The sequence below is a fragment of the Temnothorax longispinosus genome, chromosome 10 (genome assembly GCF_030848805.1).
Source record: "Temnothorax longispinosus isolate EJ_2023e chromosome 10, Tlon_JGU_v1, whole genome shotgun sequence".
In the NCBI taxonomy this organism is placed as follows: domain Eukaryota; kingdom Metazoa; phylum Arthropoda; class Insecta; order Hymenoptera; family Formicidae; genus Temnothorax; species Temnothorax longispinosus.
Genome location: NC_092367.1, coordinates 3,662,101 through 3,682,202, shown reverse-complemented (window position 1 = coordinate 3,682,202; position 20,102 = coordinate 3,662,101). Strand labels below are relative to the sequence as shown.

The following is a 20,102-nucleotide window of genomic DNA, read 5'->3' as shown; positions in this document are numbered from 1 at the left end:
CCGGCCTGCCGGTCAGATGATCGCGGCCGCTCGACGCTCGACGGCGTCAGTTAGCAACCGGCTCTCGTCCAGGGTGGATCGTCTCGTCTCGTCTCGTCTCGCATCGCTCGCACCGGCCGTGCCTGTTAATACTCAACCTAACTCGATTCTCTCGCGTTTTCCCCGAGATCTTTTCTCGCCTCGCCGTTGTGCTCTCGGTACGTTTACACGCGTTGACGCGCCTCTTTCTTTGTTACACACCGTCGTCGCTACCACTCGTCTCCGAGTTTCCGGGAGAAGCCGGCTCCCCCCCCCCCACCCCTCTTTGTGATATATTATGACTGGTCGTAGCTGCGCTACGTTACACCTCGTACACGTTACTCGTAGTGACAATCGACGGACGTGTCGCGCCGAAGCCGGCCCGCCGTGTCGCCGGTGATAATTTGTTCGCTCATTGTCGGGATCGTCGCTCGTCGCGCGACTCGCCAGGAAGAGGGATAGATAGAGAGAGAAAGAGAGAGCCGCGGGTCAGAAACGGTCGTTAGCCCCCGGGGTGTGCCCGCGAAGTCTCTTTCGTCGTCAGTGGTATCTATCGAAAGGTCTTCAAGATTCCCATTGCCAACGAGGACGACCCGCAGCCGGTGGCGGCAGATACGATCGCGAATCGCGGTGCCACCAGCATGGGCAGCATGGGTCAGATCGGACCGAATGACGTAAGTCTTTCACTTCTTCTTTCTTTTCCTCTCTTTTCATTTTCCCTCGCTCGTCTTTTCCGAGGGGAACTTTCCGCTCGGGGCGCCGCGCCACGCCGCGCCGCGCGTCGACGTATCGACCCGCGTCCCCCGTTGTCACCTGGCGGACGAGCGAGTGTCCGTCGAATTCGACGGCCCTCCGTTCGAAAACCGTTCTCGCTTTTCTCCGCTCGAGGAGTAGTGCGAGCCTCGAGAGCGGTATCTATCTCTGGTGGAACTCCGGAAAATCGGAGCGGAACGAGCGTGGAGCGCTCCGCGACCGTTTTCGAGCCGGTCGCCGGGCCACTCGCGTTGTCGCGGCGGCTCGCAACAAGTGGAAAGTTTCTGCGAGATCGAAAGATCCTTCTTTTCGAACCCTTGGAAAGCACAGTTCGACCGATCGGACTCTCAACGACTTCTCCCGGTTCTTCGGAATTTTCCGCGCGAGACGTACCTACTGTAAGCACTTTGTCACTCGTTGATAAACATTTTCCATTCGCGGTCTAAGTATAGCGCTAAAGCTAATCTCGCGTTCCGCAAGTTTCTTACGTATATGTTACCTCAAATATTTGTACAGAAGTGGTTTATGTATATACGCCGATACCGTGTATCTGTAATTGTCGCGCGTAAATGCCTTTAAAATTAGATAAAGACGACTCGGGGCGTGATGAAACTACCGCTTTACGAAAGATATCACGCTGTTTCGTCATGCGCGGCCGTTACATATTTTGTTTTCGGCACCTTTTTACAACGCCGATTAATCAGTAATCATCGTAATTGACCTCGTTATTCCGTCCTATTTTTCGAGGCTGTCTCTTGAAATCACCTTCAATTTTTCTGCCATCGGGGAAACTGATAAATATATATAAATTGTTTACCTGCAGTATACGCACATTTAAATCTAAACGACACTGAATACCTGAGATCTGAGATACCTCTTCGAATGCTACTTTTGAGTTGAAAATGAGCGATAAAAATTCTCTCGCGTGACATTAATATAAATCCAGGGTGATTCTCTCTCTAAACACGCCCACCGTTGCGTCATCGGTTCTCTCCTGCGGAGAAGATCGCAATGTTGCACTGTTAAATTCGTAGTATCAAATTAAACTCAATTTAAGTCGTTTTTAACCATTTCTATAAGTCGCCACTGCTCTTACTTGTCAAATTAGTAAATTTCAACACACGTGGTAGTTAAAAATAACAAAATATTATTTAACTCAAGGTACCTATTGGTTTAAAATGCACCCTTATAAATATTTGTTGACGCGCTCAACGTGCGGTGTCTCGTTACTCTCGCGATTGTCTTCGGCTCTCTTCCAGCCGCACGTGCGTCCGGCGCGCATTCGAAAAGTCATCGAGACTTAAACTTACTCAGTTTATCGGCCGAAACAGAGTACATACCTACATGAGTACAACATGAAGGCGCGATAGAGCGGCTAACCGGCCGGCCGGCCTGCCTGCCGGCGGCGCCGAGCGAGATAGACATGAGAGAAAAGAGGGTACGTTAACGACAGAGAAAGAGTCAGAGAGAGAGAGAGACGGAAGGCCAGAGTCGCGTGATCGCGCACAACGTTGCTGGTTGGTCGGCAGGCCTCGAGTTTTTTAACATCGATGAACGTATTCCTCTTCCTTGTTTACGCATTTGTTTTACTCGCTCTCTTTCTCGCCTTTTCTCTCTCTCTCTCTCTATCTCTCTCTCTCTCTCTTTCGCCCGTCTTACCTAATTAATCGCACGTCGATCTCGCGTCGAGATAACGTCACCGCATCTTCGCGCGAATCGTTCTCTTACAAACTTTTCTAGAAACGCCTGTTCTCTCTTATTTAACGGGACTGATCTTCGGATAATTAATTTCGCTTTTATGCAACGCGATAATTGTCTAAAGCTTTAGACAGTATGTGCCAAGTACTGTAGGAATTTGGCATGTGTTAAGAAAAAGTGGGCAACGCGACTGCGAGTGAGTGGGAGACAAAGGATCCTTTTAGGAAAGTTGATTACTTTCATACATATGTCTCACAATATCTTGAAAAACGCAAAATTTCTATTTTTTAAATATATTTATGTGTATTTCTTTTTTTCTAAATCTGAATTAATGAAAAGTCACTGGAGTGGCATATTTTAGACTGACGTATCAGTGAATAGTCAGTGACTTAGTCACCGATGCATCAGTCTAAAGTATGCCACTCCAATGACTTTTCACTAATTCAGATTTAGAGAGATATAATTAGCTCTGTTTTGAGATTCTCGGAATTGAAAGTTAGAGCCTCCGATTCCATTCTCAGGCGGTCCAGTGACGATTGCGTGCGAATCACATGCGAGTTTTACAAGACTTTCATGACGATTCTTACGATGTGCTTTTACGGGATGTGCCAGTATCATCGTCGATAATGATATAAGCGTACATATAAGGAGTACATTTGCGAGCTGTGCTCCAATAAAGTTTAAATGTCTCTTTTTCTTTCTTTTTCGCCGTCTCGCTTGCTTGCCAACCTCGATAATTCCAGTCCATTAACCAAATGGTACGCGGTGATTAATTTATACAGGATTAATTTTGCCCGAATGAGAAAACAGTTCGGATCGCACTTCGAATCGTAATTGGCGTTCAATTTTTCTTCGCGCTTCGTGCCCCGGCTGATAAGCGATCGCGATGACTTGGTAACCAGGTGACAAATCAGATTATCATCTAATTTAATCTTTGCGTTCACATAACAGGTATATTTATTTTGCGAGCTTTGAACTCCGATGTCGGTTATAGTAACAGCGTAAAAAAAATACGACAACTGATACGGTTCGTGGCGATTACATAACTTGCGAAACTGAAAAACACAAATTCTGCAATTTATTCTCCTTTGTGTGTATTATATTTTCTCCACATACATAATTTCCAGAGGTTCCACATGTATATTGCGTGTACGATATTCCATCATTTATCTTGTACGCTCGACTGGCTTTGTTGCCTGTCGGTCCCGCATGCGATGATTAAATTATTGGCGAGTATAAGAATAGTCCGCTATAGTTTACGGCTATTAAATTAGCGCTCGTTTCCGAGCTACGAATTTAAACTGTTTTCTACAAGTCCCTAAGAATTCCTCGTAAACAAAGTCGGCGTGAATATTCATCCTTGTCTATTTTTACGACTGCGCCAAGCGTGCCACGAAATTGTGAGCCGCTATATTGCGCGCTTTCAGGAAACAGCTGTGTTTTCGCATAACTTGTCCTCCGTAGGAGTAAACCGCGAGATAAGTATTTTCGATGAGTATTCTCGATCTTGCGTCAGCTTCATCCCTCTTTCGTCAGCCCGAGTCTCAACGTCGAATTAACAAGCGTCTCATCCTTGAGCATGCATCCCACAATAGAACGTTCATAGCTCGATCACGTGCGATCATTTTTTATCGTAAAATTCTTAGAGTCCATGACAAATATAATAATCTAATTTTATTATTAGACTAATTTAAACTAAATTCTATTAAAAACCCTAATTATTTTTAATGCAATTAATTTTATTGAAATTTTATTATAGTTTGTTTACGAAATTATATTTTTATTTAAAACCTTTTATTTTTGCATTGCTCAAGTTCCAATACTTTGAAGGTAGAAATTAAAAATTGATTAAATGTTTTAAAGTAAAAAGATACTTACTTGATTTATCTATAAATATAAGTATAAGATCTATAAAGATCTATAAATATAAGATAAGTTATAAAAGAGAAAGGAGAAGGCGAGAAGGTGTATATATGTATAATTCAAGAGTTAACGGTTTTAATTTCTGAAATTTTGGCTGCGTTGTCGAATGCTTCTTTTAGGTACGCGGCTGAAACGCTTCTTATGAAAAGGCGGTGTTATTGAGGTTCACCTTCCTCGATTCCATCGACACCTTTCGTTCTCCCTCGCTCGATCGAAGACAGCGGATCTTTTCAAGCAATAAGAAACCGGGGCCGAGATTTACTCGCTGCTGGCTGATGCAATACACACTCAGCGCTTTTCGATCCTCTGCACTTTTCACGCATTGCTGTCTTTATTTATTAACGTCAAAGCGAAACTCTTAATTCAAGGTGATCAACTTGGGTGTTGATCGCCCAAAAGACCATTAGCGACTACGACAACATAGTTGTTGATTTATAAGTTGCTAATTTTGTTGCTGAAAGATGCTAATTATGTAACCGCAGGTATCTAAGTGACACTGATACGACCCCTTACAAAAGCCTTAACAAAAAAAAATAGATATATACCACCCAACTACTTAGTTCCCTAACGGCTTCGTGCAGCCTCATCATTACAGACAACCGACGTCGACGTGCGTTCGCGTGTCGTTTACACTCGCACTTGTAACGTTTCCCTCGTCGTCGCTCACTAAGTTACGCAATTGAACGTCGCCGGGATTGATTTTCGCGAGAAATTGGAAATTCGCACGCGTCCGGTGTATTTTCGTGGTCCGCCGTTTCCGCCGGGAGAGACGAATAAGAGGTAGAATTAAGTGGCTACCTTTGCACAATATTAGACGCGGCTCGTGTATTTTTATCGCCATCGAGCGCGCATTCGATTTCCCTTCCCTTTCCCCTCCCTTTCTCTTCTCTTGATGCTTTTTCTCCTCCTTGTAGCTTTCAACACGGGTCTGACGAGTGTACGTTTCGTCAGTTGTGGCTCGTATTCTCGCCGGGATACACGGTTATCGAATCTTCTTTTTTTTTCTCTCCTATCTCTCCACTCGTCCCGCAGTCCGTTATCTCTGTCTCTGTCGAGATATATACCTGTCACGATTGCTCCGCGCGGCAGGCTCCTTCTGAATTTTAGTTCCCCCAGTCCTACGAGAATCGGAAGCCCTCGGCTGTTACGTGGGGTCCGTGGTCGACAAACAGAATGGTAATCCCTGTTGAAAAACGAAATGATCTCACCATTGACGTAATATCATCAAACGTCGTATTCCTTTTATTCTTCTGAATACTTTTGTATACATTTGCATTAAACGCCTCGTGTGTAATGGAAACTTTCGCGCTATTGTTCATAACGCGGGAGTAAATTTACCATATTTTTCGCCGTATTTTTGCGAATATTTTACATATTCAGGGAGACTTTATGCTTCTTAATCTACGCATATTCCTTCGCTCGTCCTTGGAAGACCCTCTCTAAGGCGGAAATAAACGCCGCGCTCGCCCTCCCTCCTCCTTTTCTCCTTTCTCCCTTTCTTCCATCGCCGTGGCGAGTCCTCGACGTCGTAAAATTGTTTTCTAGGCGGTGGAACTGGTTTCGGAGGATCGGAGTTCTGGTTTCCAATGTTGTTTATGTCCGGTCATAGGCCGCCTTCGCTCTTCTCGTTCGTGTATCCTCCTTCCCGCCCCTTCCCCACTCGGCAGATTCCTCCCGACTTCTCTCTTCTTTTTTCTTTTTTTTTTTTTGCGTCACAACGGCGACGTAAAAGCCTTTTGCTGAATGAAAGACGAGGGTTCTTTCTTCGAACGGTTCAAGACCAGGAGCGAGTCTTCGATTTTTTTTTCTTTTTTTTTGTTACTGATGGGCAAACTTGTTGCGATAAATTTTGCTATCACCGCGATGAAATTCCGTTCATTACGATTACGTAAACTAATGTCGTCGGTTTGTACAAGAAATTTGGCGAAAGGGGAAGAATTTTGATATGTAAAACGTGTTGTTTATTGGTGATGGTTATTAATAGAAATTTCGCGGCTGTTATTAGAAGTCAAGTAAGCGGTACTCCTAAACAGATTGGGAAGAATTCAAGGTTTAACCGGACAAAAGTCCGCCCGACTTTGGCGTTTTCTTACGACTTGGAGAAATTCCGGCGCATTCGCATTATACACACATCGCGCGTTACATTTATACTCGCTATTGAGTTAAATTAACTCGTGGTACTTACAATCAAGCCTCGCGGAGCGAGGTCAAATTGTGAAACTGCGATGAGTGAGACTTATCGACGCTTCGATTGCATGCACGATTTTGCTATCTATAGTCATCCGAAATCCGGGGAGAAGTCTTTCCAGTTTTACTCAGCAAATTGTACGAATGCCATTTTGTAATTAATAATTTGATATTTTTGTAATTAATAATTTGAACGCACCATCCGGAATCTCGACTCGTCGCAATTTCGCGGCTAAATCAGAACTGCACTCGCGTGCTTCCTGGTTCTAGACAAGGAGTCGAGATTCTTTGTGTGCCTCGGCCTCGAATCGGCCAGTGGGGCACAGATGTCCCAAGTACGACGAGGACGGACCGAGAGAACGGGAAACCCGGGAGAGAGAAGTGTCTGGCTGTCACGTGGCAGACCGGCAATCAATACGATGACGTCGACCTCGCCGGCGACCAATGAGGTGGCCACCCTCGCTGCCTTGACTATAACAGTGCCATTTACTGATAAGAAAGGGGCATCGAACTCGCGAAGTTTCCTTTGTTCGCGACCTCGCGCTCCTCCTCTCCGTCGTCCCCCCTTTTCCGGACCGAACTTCCAGTTCTTGTACCTCCCAGCTGAGTTTATTTTCCCTCCCTTCTTCTCAGCTTCTTTTTTTTTTACAAGTTGTCCCAGAGAAGTTCTGCCCTTAATTCTTAATGATGAATTCTTTTGTCTCTTAACGAGCACAGATTCTTTTTATTGAGAAAATTTTCAATTGGAAACCTTAATTCTCTCGGATACTTTAGCTTGAAGAATATATCATGAAAAAGTTAAGAATAAATTGTTTACGAGTTAGAAATCACCCTATATATTTGCAGTATCTTTCTTCGCGTCGAGATACGTTCTTCGAGACGACAACTATGGCGTCCAGCGTTCATATGAGAGAGCGAAAGAGATAGGGGGAAAGGAAGGGGTATTCCGTTCTGAAAATCGACCGACCAAATCACTTGAATTAAATTATCGGATTTTATCCGAACGACCTTGGGAGCCCGCGCCGTTATCGGTAGATACGTCCCCGAAGCACAGATCACTCGCGTGACTCGGCTCAACAAGGAGAGAAAAAGATGTCCGCTTCCTGCTGATTAATTTGTTTGCTCGTGTCGTTGGGTAATTCTGCAAACATTCTGGCGGTATTGAGCATTATTATCACTTTTATTTGTGTGGCATCAGCTATATCTGCATGTTCTCATCAACTTTAAACGTATTGTATACTCTGTATGTGTTTAATTAACATATTTTATTTATATTAATGTCAAATAGAAAGGAAAGTCTTATCTACATATTTTATTTCTACGCGACTAACTTTAGTAGGAGATTAAAGTAGAGAAGAGATTATTTCGATAATGCATAATTATTATATTATTTAATATAATAATATGTTAATTGTATAATTATTATATATATTTTTTTATTATTGCATAACACAGTGACATATATCGCAGCAAAAAAAAAAACAGTGTTTGTTTCAGACATTCTTTGTCCTTCTATATATAGTGCAGATAGTTCTCTTCCGAAATAATAGATAGTAAACGAGTAATAGGTCCTGGACTGGTTCCAGTATTCGAAATTGCGATTAAAAACTTGGGCACGACCCATGCAGGTCAAAGGTTTAAGTGGCCGAAAGAGAAGAATTGTGTCGATAATAATCGGCCAATCGTTATTCGTCGAGCGTAATACGGCGCACAGAGACAGAATTTAGGCGTCCTTGGGAGTTGTAACGCGGACACGTGTAGCCGAGAGACGCACCTTAGATTATTCAGTCGCGGTGGATCGCGTTTACACGGTCGAGCTGATCCGTACGATTTCAAGGCAGTGGCGTAGATATTGAAAAGTAAAAGATCCGAACGACACACAAAGAGAGGCTAGCTTTTCTCTGATTTTAAAAAGAGACATGGGTGATACGTCAGAAGAAGAAATATTTTTCATCCGAGTCTTATTTATATATTTATTAATCGTCGAAATTAGATGAATAAATGCATTATTTTGACGCGCATGTTTATCTTAAAGAACTTTGCAGTAAGGACTTTGCTCTTATTTGTTTGACGTTATCTAAGACGAAGCGTAATCGTAACGGTGATTTTAATATATTAGGAGAATGCAAGGTTGACATTTAACGCTTAAAAATAAAAGAAGGATTCATTAGTGTCTTTGTTTTATCTTTTTCGGGATAATGATTTTTCTCGCAACGGACAACGACTTGTACATCTACGCCACTGTCGAATGAATGGCCCTTCGTTGGGCCATGGGCAAGCGGAATTTCTAGCCTGAACAAGTCCGAGCAAATTACGACAGAGAAATCACTTTCGTGTGCGTGAGTGTATAAGATGATTCTCGAATTGACTGCTCGAGCACTCTTGCGTCAGTCTTTTAGCATAAAACACTCCATAAAATTAGACACTGGCATGAATTTATGAGACTATTTATATTAAAATATTTTATAATGTGATAGCTATTTTATTGAATGTGCTAACTATCGGTAAGAATAAAATTATAATGGAACCGAATTTTTATTGCACAAAATAATATGAAAATAACGCCGTATTTGTTACAACTTTTTCGCATCGATTGCATTATCTTACAAATTCACAGTAATTTTCGCAGATCCGCAAAGCTGCTCATATTTTCCGTCCCTTCTAGCGGAAAGAGCCTTATAGTCAACCCTGTATCATTAAATCACGCGGATATCCGTCACTTTCTCCACAATTCTTCATCGATTACTCCAGATTTAGCGCGATGTTTCGCGCCACAATGGTCGCAATAAATCTCGCACGAGATTAAATTTCTTTATCGCCACCGTGTTGTTTTCCCCGAAGAGAAGAGATATTTTTTACACGCCCTTCGCTATCGAGCGAATCGGTCTAGCGACCCATGGTGGCGATAATTGATCCGCTCCGCTCGAAATGGCCGCACTTTTTCTCGGACTATCGTGTGTGGAGTGTCGAAAATGTATGGGGCATATGGTTCACACACATATTAGATCAGTCCTAATTTTGATTACGCCTTATATAACCCTCGTTCCCCTCGCTTAGAGAGAGAGAGAGAGAGTATTTACTCATCTAATTTTAGCCCGTGTATATTCGATAAATCATTTCGTTTGCGTGTTACGCACAAAGTACGCGTTAATACATCATTTCATGCCATTTAGCTCTTTGCGATTCAGCGGGGTGTTTTGCGTTAATCGCGGCTCAAGTAAAATTGCCGGGTTGGCCAGGCTCCCGGAGGTTCATGCGTGAGCCTTGATGCCCGACGCTCGCGCGCGCCTTATTTCGCACGCACACGCGCGATATGCACGCGCGCGCGCGAATATGCACGCGCGTGTGTGATAAGAGAGACCGGCCGGCACACTCCGGCGAGCACACTCTTGCTCACAGGCGGAGAAGACGTGTTGTTTTAGGCCAGGCAAACAAGTGCCATAACCCGCGGCGCACTGTCATGCCGGTCGGGCGCAGCGTCGGGTCGCTTGATCGTTTCGCTTAAAAGGATGCGGGGAAATTGTATCCTCGTATAAGTAGCAGCGAAGAAGTAGGATATATATTTTAGGCATTATACAGCGGGATATTTCTCCGCCTCCGCGATGTAACGTGACGTTGACGCGCAATAAAACGGTGAGCGCGCGATTTCACACAGGTCAATATAAGGCACTTTCTTACGTACATATTGACGCGATGCGGCGCGAAACACCCGATATATAAAATTTTTATCGTTTTGCAATAATATAATGCTTCCCGGCTTACTCCCCGATAAGCGACGTTGAAAAGTAAACGTTATCACAATCGTGGCAAACACGTTCTGAAAAAAAAATGTCGATGACCGCGGAATGTCTCGGTTGTCCAAGATGCAGTTTGTCTTTCTTTTTTCGTATCGTTATATAAGCGAGATCAGCGACCTCGCAAATGGATATGATGAAATAGACATAATTCGACCGCAGACATATATACCCGGTGAAAAGATGTACGATCGAGAGTCTCGTGGTATATTTTAATATTATATGAATTTGTACGTCGTTAATGAACGTAATATATTGAGAGCTCATTTTGTCAAATCATTTCTCTATAATATTGTAGTGATAAAGCAAGGGGTTTTACTTGAATAAAGTTGATTCGTTTCTAATAGATCTGTCTATTACAGTCGTTCTGATAACATTCCAAACGACGGGGCTTGGAGACTACGTGCGCGCGCGTGAGCCACATGAAATAAAGCAATTGCTTCCGCTCTTATCTATCGAAGCGAACGCTTCGAAAAATGAAGTCGAGACGTTTGTTTTAGGAGGTAAAGCGCTTCCAGAAAATATTGCGAAATGAAACTCGCATTTATTACACGATATATAATTCTGGATAATATTACTGCATTGCTAAATACAAATATAATAATATTTCTGGTATTAATGAAATTTACGAGTAAATATACCTGTGGTATATACTGGTTATTTTGTAATAAAGGCGAAAGGTTATTCGTGGAAGATACAAAATATACTTTTTGCTTCATGCTTTTAGTTTGGAATCAAGACTTTCTCTTTTATTAAGGGAATTGGTTATTTTACAGCAATTCTAATTACGCGGAACGATATTTGAAACGAAACATCTTGCTTACCGCTTTTGCACTTGAGTGCGCGATAAGGCATTGCACGCTGGTTGCAGCAATGAGATGCCAATATCGAGGTATCTCTATGACATTTCGATTTACCGACCGGTGTAACAACCGACACACCCGTAATAACGGCTAATTAGAAACGGCCGTCGAGTACGCGCGTGTGTGCGCGCTGGTACAATCGTCACATACAGTTCTAGAAATCGAGTATTAACAAGAATAGAAGGGGAAGCAATTTAGTGGTCCGGTACGAGAAACGTGTTACTTCGCGAGAGATCTTAAATCGCTTCATACGTCGCGAATTTCGGAACACCCTGTGCATCTGCTCGCAGCAGACACGCGAGCCCGGCGCTCATATCGCGGTTTGCATTGTTATGCATACTACGTCGGCGCATACATTCGTATCGTTCGGATCGTGTGGCAGGCTAATCGGCAGACTAATCTAGTCTGTGGGAAACGTGGGGAGGGTCGGACAAGGTAAAGAGAGAACAGCCGCTAATTGTTGGATACGTCCAATTGTCGGACACGGCGGGCGCGAGTGCCCAACACCGTCCGCTTAATTGTTGATCTTAATTAAGCCGTATCGCGGTAGATTGCAATTAGTACCCCGCGTGGGTGGCGATGCGCGACATCACATTCTATCATTCCCTTCCGCTTCTTACGACACTTCTGCCTCCTTCCTCCCTCTCTCTCTCTCTCTCTCTCTCTCTCTCTCTCTCTCCGTTCGTTCGTTCTTCTCCTTTTTAGTCACGTAGCAAGGCAGTAAAAACTCATCGCTTCTTTATGCTACTTTAATTCTCGCTTATGCCCCCGCACGTAATTGGCACGTTGCTCCATATCTTCGATGGAGTTACTTCTCCGTACTGATTATTACCGTCATTAACGGCCGCCCGATTTCACGAATCGACTGCCATTAACTCCTCTTTTCATGTTCGTTCTCTTACGACAGTTCTGTACGCAACACTTTTCGAAAGGCGAAATGAGTATAATTTGTAGGAATAAGTTCTTTGCGATGTAAACGATATTAAAAGTTTTTAGAACATCTCTCGAAGAACTGGATATTATTAGGCAACGCCGGATTACGTGTTGGTTGCGTCGAAGAAAAAAGTAAAATTTTTTACACTTTAATTTACTTCTTTCGAGCTTTTTATTTCCAATACAAAACACGCGTAATAAATAATCCCTGTCACTTTAATAATCCCTATGGGTGTCGTTAAACGAAAAATAAATTGCTGCATTTCATAATCGCTGAAGCTAGAGACGATTGTCGATATAATATACGCGGCGCAGCAATTCACGTCGGTGTAAAATAACGTCATTCGGACAACTGTTTTGCATTTTATGCGATTACAATTTAGCCGGCGAGTTAACGTTATATCGCTGCTTCTCATAACGTCAATTCGGGTTTCGCTTCCTATATCGAATTCAACGGCACTTCACGCATATTTTACTCGTTTCGGATATTACGATAATACCCGCCGTTCGCATTGGCCGTCCGCCTCGCGCTCGATTTCGCAAACGGCGCGAATAAATTTAACCGATACCGTCGGGCTGGCTCTCTCATTTCGCTCTACGATATAGCAGTCGATGAAATCGGGCGTGTCTGTCGGGCGTTGAGAAGCTGAAGTATTGAAGTTGAAGTACCGCCGATAGTCGCGATTCAATCAAACTTTCTCCACTAAATGTTCGATTCCTTTATCTAACGGCGAGCTATGCATAATAGAGTCTGTCGTGAAAATTTTAGTTCAAATGTAATTTTAATTTAATTGATAATAAATTATACTATTATATTAAATATCAATTATTAAATCATTAAATTATATTATATTATCCGATATTATCAATAAGACTTTTTAACGCAAAGCTCTTCTCTGCTCGCGATATGAAATACAACACGCAAGGCTTAATTTAATAGGAGATATTTTCTATGATCGTTGCGTAAGAGGATAATGACCTTCTCTCTGCTAATGCCAACGTTCGTAGTGCTGCTGTTAGGTGAAAAGAAGTTCGGTGCTGCTGTGCGACGATACATGTCGTGTGGGAGTGATATACGCGATACACAATGTAGCACAAGGCCTTCTTCCCAATAATCGGCTTCTCGACCGTGGACGTCGCGTAAATCCCTCTCGGACGTCTCCACTCTTCTTCTTCTTCTTCTTTTTTCTTTTTTTTTCTTTTTCTTCCCGACTCCCAGTTAGTGCCGCGCGATCGTAGCGTCGGCTTGGAGGTTTATTTTTGCAATTATTTCGTGACGCTTATAGTCCGCTACGGGATAATGAAAAGATTTTGCCCGATGGTGAAACAAGGCTCAAACAATTAATGAGAGCGCGACGAAGTCGCTTCGGTGTTCCCGCACAAGAAAGCCAAGGGAAATTATGGTAATCTGCTCAGGCCGGCTCAACTTTTTATGAACATAGGGTGCCGAGCGAAAAAAAAACGGAGTCAATAACTGCGAAACGTCGCGTGTATATAGCGTGAGAAAGTATTTTTATTCGAGACTGTTGTAAGACAGATATATGTATTCGGGAAGTATTGTCGCGCGCGGGAGACATTTCTGCCGAAAATATTTTTATCTGCGTATCATATCCGGGAATGTCGGAGCGATTTCTGATCGCAATGTCGATTTGACGCCGTTACACGAGCGACAGTCGGTTTCTTTTTGCCGTTTAAAACCGCGGAAAAAATAATATGAATATTTTTATTTTATTCATTACGTATAGCATCTCGCAGCAGCGCTGAAATACGCTGCTAAATATTCATGCGGGGAATTTTATAAAGCTCACCCGGGATCATATTTTTCTCATCCTTAGTACTTGGTGCGCAGAGTTACCGTCCCGATTTACTCCGGCGAAGGCTCCGGAGGCAGAGGCTCTGTGTATAAAGCTTTTCTACACGGCGGCGTCACAATTTACGCTCAGGCTAGAGGGATATCTCCCGGCGATCGATAAAATTTTCATTTCATGCGTCCTAAGCGGGGATGTCAGAATCTCTCCCTTTCTCTCTCCCTTTTCCTTCGTCGTATCTCTCTATCTCTCTCTCTCTCTCTCTGCCTCTCTGCCTCTCCGCCTTGCGAAACCGGGCACGCATGACCGAACAATCGAATCGACTTTTAAACAAGCGTCGCCGCCCCACCTGTCGCTGCTGTTTGTCGCGTTTCTCGTCCTCTCGCCTGCTCCGCGACGCGAAACCGTCGGAAAAATATACGACTTCCGACAACATGTGTACGCTAAACAAGGATCACGTCCGCGTGGCGAAACCTCAGCCCAGCACCTCACATTAGCGTCTTTCGGCTTACTTCGACGAGACTCTAATGTTCACTTTCAATCTCGATTACGTAATCGGTCTTCACCTTCACATGCACCAGAGCGCCGTTTCTTCTTACATCCGGTCGGAGAACGAGCAACGTCGCTCATCGATTAATCCTGTGTGTTTAATGTAAATTGAGGTTTAACGTTACATTTGATGCTTAAACGTGGCGGGAATACGACTTTAGCCCCGGCCAACGTGACGAGAGTTGCGAAGTGCTGCGCGGCCGCACGTGTGGCGATAATTGACGGCGCCGGGCTACGAAATTGGGTCAGGTTTTCCAAACCTCCTCGAAGAACGCGCGCGAGGCGATACGAATCCGAATACGGGTCGTCAGTGTCGTCACACGCGATGTGTCGGTACACGAGGCACGATTTTTACGACTGTTTCATTTTCGTCCAGTCAACATCTGGCGAGCAACGACGTTGTTGGAGTTCTCCGTTCTCCCTTTGAACCCTCTCATTGGAGACCGCTGTTTTTCTGAAACAGCGCGAGTTGTTCGCAGCGAACGAGACGAAAAGGCATACTTCAAGCTTTTTGACGATGTTTTTTTTTATTCCAGGTTCGTTAGTCATCGTAGCATGTAATAATTAAACCTGGTATACTTTGGAGCGTGCAATTAAGCTTTTTCAAAATTATATCCTGCGCATTTATAAAAGAAATGCGTAATTGTTACACGCATTTCTGCCACTCTGTTCTCTAATTTTTGCAAAATTGTCCTTTTTAGTTGTAAGAAAAATAACATTCGCAAACACGTGTAATATCGTATCACATTCTGAATAGTGTAACAATAAGGTAATTAAGCTTTTTATCAGATACATATTAGTTAGCTCGACATTCGTGCATGCCGAGGGGAGCTATTAATACGAAATCTGGGCCGAGTCTTTGTACGAGGACTAAAGGGGACAAAGGAGGGCCATATGGACGCGAGTTTGGCATTACGGCGGCAATTTGCGCGAAATTTTGCGAATAACTCTGTCCGTATTGTCTTGGGAACAACTTCGTTAGCGTCGAAATGGGTGGCGAAGGGCTGGTAACCCTCCAAAGCAGAAACCGACGGCATGAAACGTGCGTGCGCCTGGGCGCGGGTCGACGACGGCGGGTTTCTTATAACGGAGTCCGCTCGCGTTCGCGTTCGGAACAGCGTCAATTACCGGACAACAAAGCGGAGCGTGGATAAATCGCGAGGCTAATAGCCCCTTTGTTCACCTGGATCTGGAACGCGCCATCGCGCGAATTCGATGATAAAATAAACGGCGCACAGTTTGCCATACGGCGCGTTTTATCGCGCTTAACGAAGTTACTCGGGGTCCCATTGAATCGTAATAGGGCGTGTAAGTAGCGCGGTCGCGGCGGTCGCGGCCTAGGGAGCCGTCTTGAAAGGACTCGTTGACTCGCGTTGCATAATAAAGGCATCTTTCAGTTTTAACAATTGCAGATCATGGTGAAAGGCGTAAGCGTGCCACGGACGGGACTTCTCGCGGAAACTGATAAAACTGACATTGATGGTATTGGTTAAATTCTGATAAGATATGAATAGACCTAGATAAATATAGAGAGGCAACAACTACTCACTTTATAAGATTTATCAATAAGAAAATATGTTGCTTACTTTAAAAAAAAAAAAGATTGACTAATGATTAACGATCAACTAACGAGAGGCTTGTTGAAAGACCATTAAATAATTAATTATTTTGTCGCTTTATATTTGTAGCTTGTGTGCTGCAAAAGATAAAATCCAGGTGGTGTGACTTGATTAGAAACTTGATTGGAAACTTGATTAGGAAAATACCGCGTGACTCACACAGCGTGACAATACGCCCATTCGGTGACGCGTTATTTTTTTCTTGTTATTTGTGACATCGCATCTCTCGACAAGATAATTTCCATCTGCCAGCGATCGTTAAATAATTTCGTAATAACGCGGCGATTCCGGCGCGACTTTGAAAGTATTTGCCAGTTATTACGGAGATTATTGTCCCTCTCCTGTGCCCCGCCCATCACCGATATAATCAAACCGTATTCGTGTACATGATCAGCCTCCGCTGACAACCACAGTTGATTAATGGACCATATAGAATAGTCGGTAAAATTATGGCAATTGAAGGCAAGCGGATGAGGGCCGTGTATAACATATATAAAGCGTTTTAAAATTAAGCTAATGGTCACTCGTGACGTGAACCAATATTACACGGTAGTGCCGTTGGATTTGTACACAGGGTGCTTTGTGAGATTTGCGACAAACTCCTGTCTACGTTTGGCATTATTACGGTGTTTTCATATTTCAATGCACTAATTAATAATTGAAATTACCATTATTCTTTATCATTTGATTGACGTCAATCTTCTCAAGACTCTTGCCCGGTATCGTTACCTGTTCTGAAGATGGACTTAACGTGTTTTGACGACTGTGTCCAATGACGTTCCACTGCACTTTGCTTCGCCGTTGCGGCAATCGAAGCGAAATGCTAAGTTCGCGTGGTAAATAACCGCGTGAATAAAAAGGCCACGTAAATATAGCGATGCGATTGGCAAGGCCTCGTGTTTGTGTAGATACGCGACGGAGCACGTCATTCGCGTCTTGAGACGTTTGGAGTATGACAAACATACGATTCTCGGTGTTTATTCGCACGATCTCGCGATAAATGACGCGCGCATAGCGTTTTCTTCTTCCTCCTCTTCTTTTTTTCTCCTCGTGGAGTACGAGATCGCGCCCACGTGGAATCATGCTACGAGCGTCATTTACTTAATCTTGTTTACGCTGCACGCGCTGCGCAGCCTGGTGCAGCCGTGAGATTCTGTCCAAAATACAACCGCCGCGCCGCGGGCTTGCGGCGCCAACTAAAAGCTATCTCAATTATAGAATATTGCGGCATGTGTCGCCTATAGGGCAATAGGACCGACGATCCAAAATTTTCGATCGCGCGCGCGGGTTAATATCGTTAAAAATCTACGTGCGCGAAAACTTTAATCCGATACGCGCGATTCCGTATATTAACAGTAGTACGAAACTCGTACTTTCTGAACTGTGCAGCATTATTATTCTACGTGTGCAATTTGCACTGTAATTTCGCTGCGGTGGTGCACCGTGTACTTTTCCATATGAACTTGGCATATGAATTATAATTTTCCGTCGTTACGTCGCGTCGTTGCGAAATTCGCCAATAAGGTTCACCGAACAATCCTCACGCGAGACTCGCGCGCGAGCAACTATACCGGATTTCTATCCGAAGGAACGGCGTGGAATTCTAAAGAAGTCCGGCTTTCTGCATCGAAACGATGTATTATGCTTCCAGCCAGGAAACAGTGAGCCGCCGGTATTGTGGAGTTGGTATCGGGGTCCCACAGTTCCTACGGAAAATATATATTAATATATTCATCGAGTATCTTATCTTTATCAATCTTATATCACGTAAAATTGTAAGACAAGGCTTCCTAACTTTTTATCGCGGATAAATTTCCTTTAACGTCTCTGATAATTTCCCCAGATCTCCAACTTTACGACTATGCTTTTCTCATTTAATGGCTCATAATGGGCGAGCTCTTAGGGGCTTTTAGAAGGCCGTATTTTATCTTGGATTTTTTATGCAACGCAAATTGTTAATTTCTCGATAAAGTAAAAAAACTGTTTGCCATCTAAGAAGTTGTAATAGGGCGCGCAATTTTTTTGCGCATATTTATTACTATCTTAGAATTATGCGTTCCAAAAAAGCCTCCTTTTAATAAATTATTGTCCCTTTGAGAAGATCCTGAACATATATTTACCGTCATTTTCATTGTTAATGACGATAAAATTTTCAATTTTTTTTTTGGTCACGACGTCGCCGCATATTTTCACGCTATATGTCCTTAGTATGTCGCATACATAATTTACGCGGCTTTGTTCCAATAATTATTGTCGTGGCTGATAATGGACAATAGCGTTTAATGTATCATTATGGAAATAAATATTCGTTTATCGTGCATTGTCCTGCGTTACGAGAGACGCGCGCGAGTCGCGACGCGGCAAGCCGAGCATAAAGTATGGATATCGCAATAACGATATAATACGAATGCAGAAGGAGGAGATGCACTGTCTTACATATCGCCATTCATCGTCTGTTTATGAAGCGACTGTCAAGACATGTGCGATTCCAATAAGAACCGAATATACTGAACGGCATAAGACGCGAATTTTGCTAGATGTTAGAGCAGCTGGAGCGATTGCGTGCTCCTGAATGAATAACAAGGGAGATTTGTGCTACGTTGTATATAAAATTTACGTTCTTCTTTCTATAATTTCTGTCTGAAAGGAAACCATCGTATCGTTGATATATACAGGAGCCGTGCATAATTTTTTAGCCTTCATTCATGAAACGACTTTTGGGGACCGTAGCACGATTCGACGCCAGAGCGACCAGTCGTTCTCTTTCTAGAAACTGCGGGTGCTCTCTTTCCTATTGTCTTAGTCACGTACGGACAAATATGGTCACGCGGCCGGCAAGATGAGCAACGTCCGATCGCAACGTGCGCGTACTTGGCGAGGGAAAATCTCTCGACGTGACGTGAAATTTCGCTTCTAAGAGCGAATAGTGAGGAGGGTTGAGGGAGTCTCGCTGAAAAGAACTCGCCACGAAGTCTCAGCGAGTCTCGGGCTGATCGCCAGGAATCGCCGCCAAGAGAAAAAGGGTTCTCGGAAGGAGAGGTAAAGGTCTGCCGCGCTGGCTGCGCTTTCCGAGGGTCTCGCGTCGGGGCAAGAGACGTGTGGCTTGCCAAATCGCGTGTATGAGAGTCAATTGAGTAATACCTAACTATATACGCCTGTGATGTAGCTGACTATTTTCGTAAGACGAGTTTCGCCTAATCCGCGACTCACTTTGCCTCGAACAATCGTCCGATGTTTTTTTAGTAATATATATTAAACAAAAACAAAAAAAAACACATTGGATGATTGGTCAAGGTAATATATGTTTTTATTTAATATACATGTTTAATATATATAGGTATCGTAGATGCTTTTCAATCTTCATCTTGAGAATTGAAATGTCACGATTTTTGATGAACTCATTTTCTACAGCCAGAGATATGCAGAGGAAAATTATGCTAATGACAGCGCGTTTTCGTAATAAGGATCATTTCCGCATATCTATTGTCTCGGAAATGAAACTGGTTGAAATTATGTCGGGTTGAATCGCAAGCTACCTTGGGATCGTGACGGGAAAATTGTGAGAAAATGTAAGAAAATATAAGAATAATATTCGAGTAGCTTGTGTGCATACAAATAACTTCATTAATGAAACTGTTCTCGTTAGGTTGCGGGATAAAATGGCAATTCCGCGGAGTCCCTGAAAGTTCGCACGATGTATATCTAATAGCTAATTTAGCGGTAAAAAAATACGCTGCAAAAATAGAGCGATGTTGAAAACAACTTAACGACTTGTCTCGCATCATGCCCAGCATTTAACAGTTAATGACTATCGTCGATTGTCGAGAGTCGTATCTCAGACGTATGTTAGATGGTTGTTCGCTGGTTTTTTTTTTTTTACATTCGCTAACGTAACACTGCAGAGTCAGAAAAATACCGACTCAAGAATAAGCCATCAAGCGGATGTTTACGTAGCGA

At 43.4% G+C, this 20,102-nt stretch overlaps 1 protein-coding gene across 3 annotated transcripts in view; it reads left to right on the top strand.

The window, feature by feature from the left end:
- Nucleotides 1-20,102, top strand: part of Sesn (Sestrin) — a 168,394-nt gene that overhangs the window by 130,911 nt on the left and 17,381 nt on the right. The window contains exon 1 of one of the 3 annotated variants that reach the window (XM_071790348.1): nt 67-692. The exons of the other annotated variants lie outside the window; for them this stretch is intronic. Coding sequence (XP_071646449.1) covers nt 660-692 — 33 coding nt within the window. The 5' untranslated portion in view covers nt 67-659. Of the gene's footprint in view, nt 1-66; nt 693-20,102 lie in introns of those variants that run through there. 3 annotated transcript variants of the gene reach the window in all.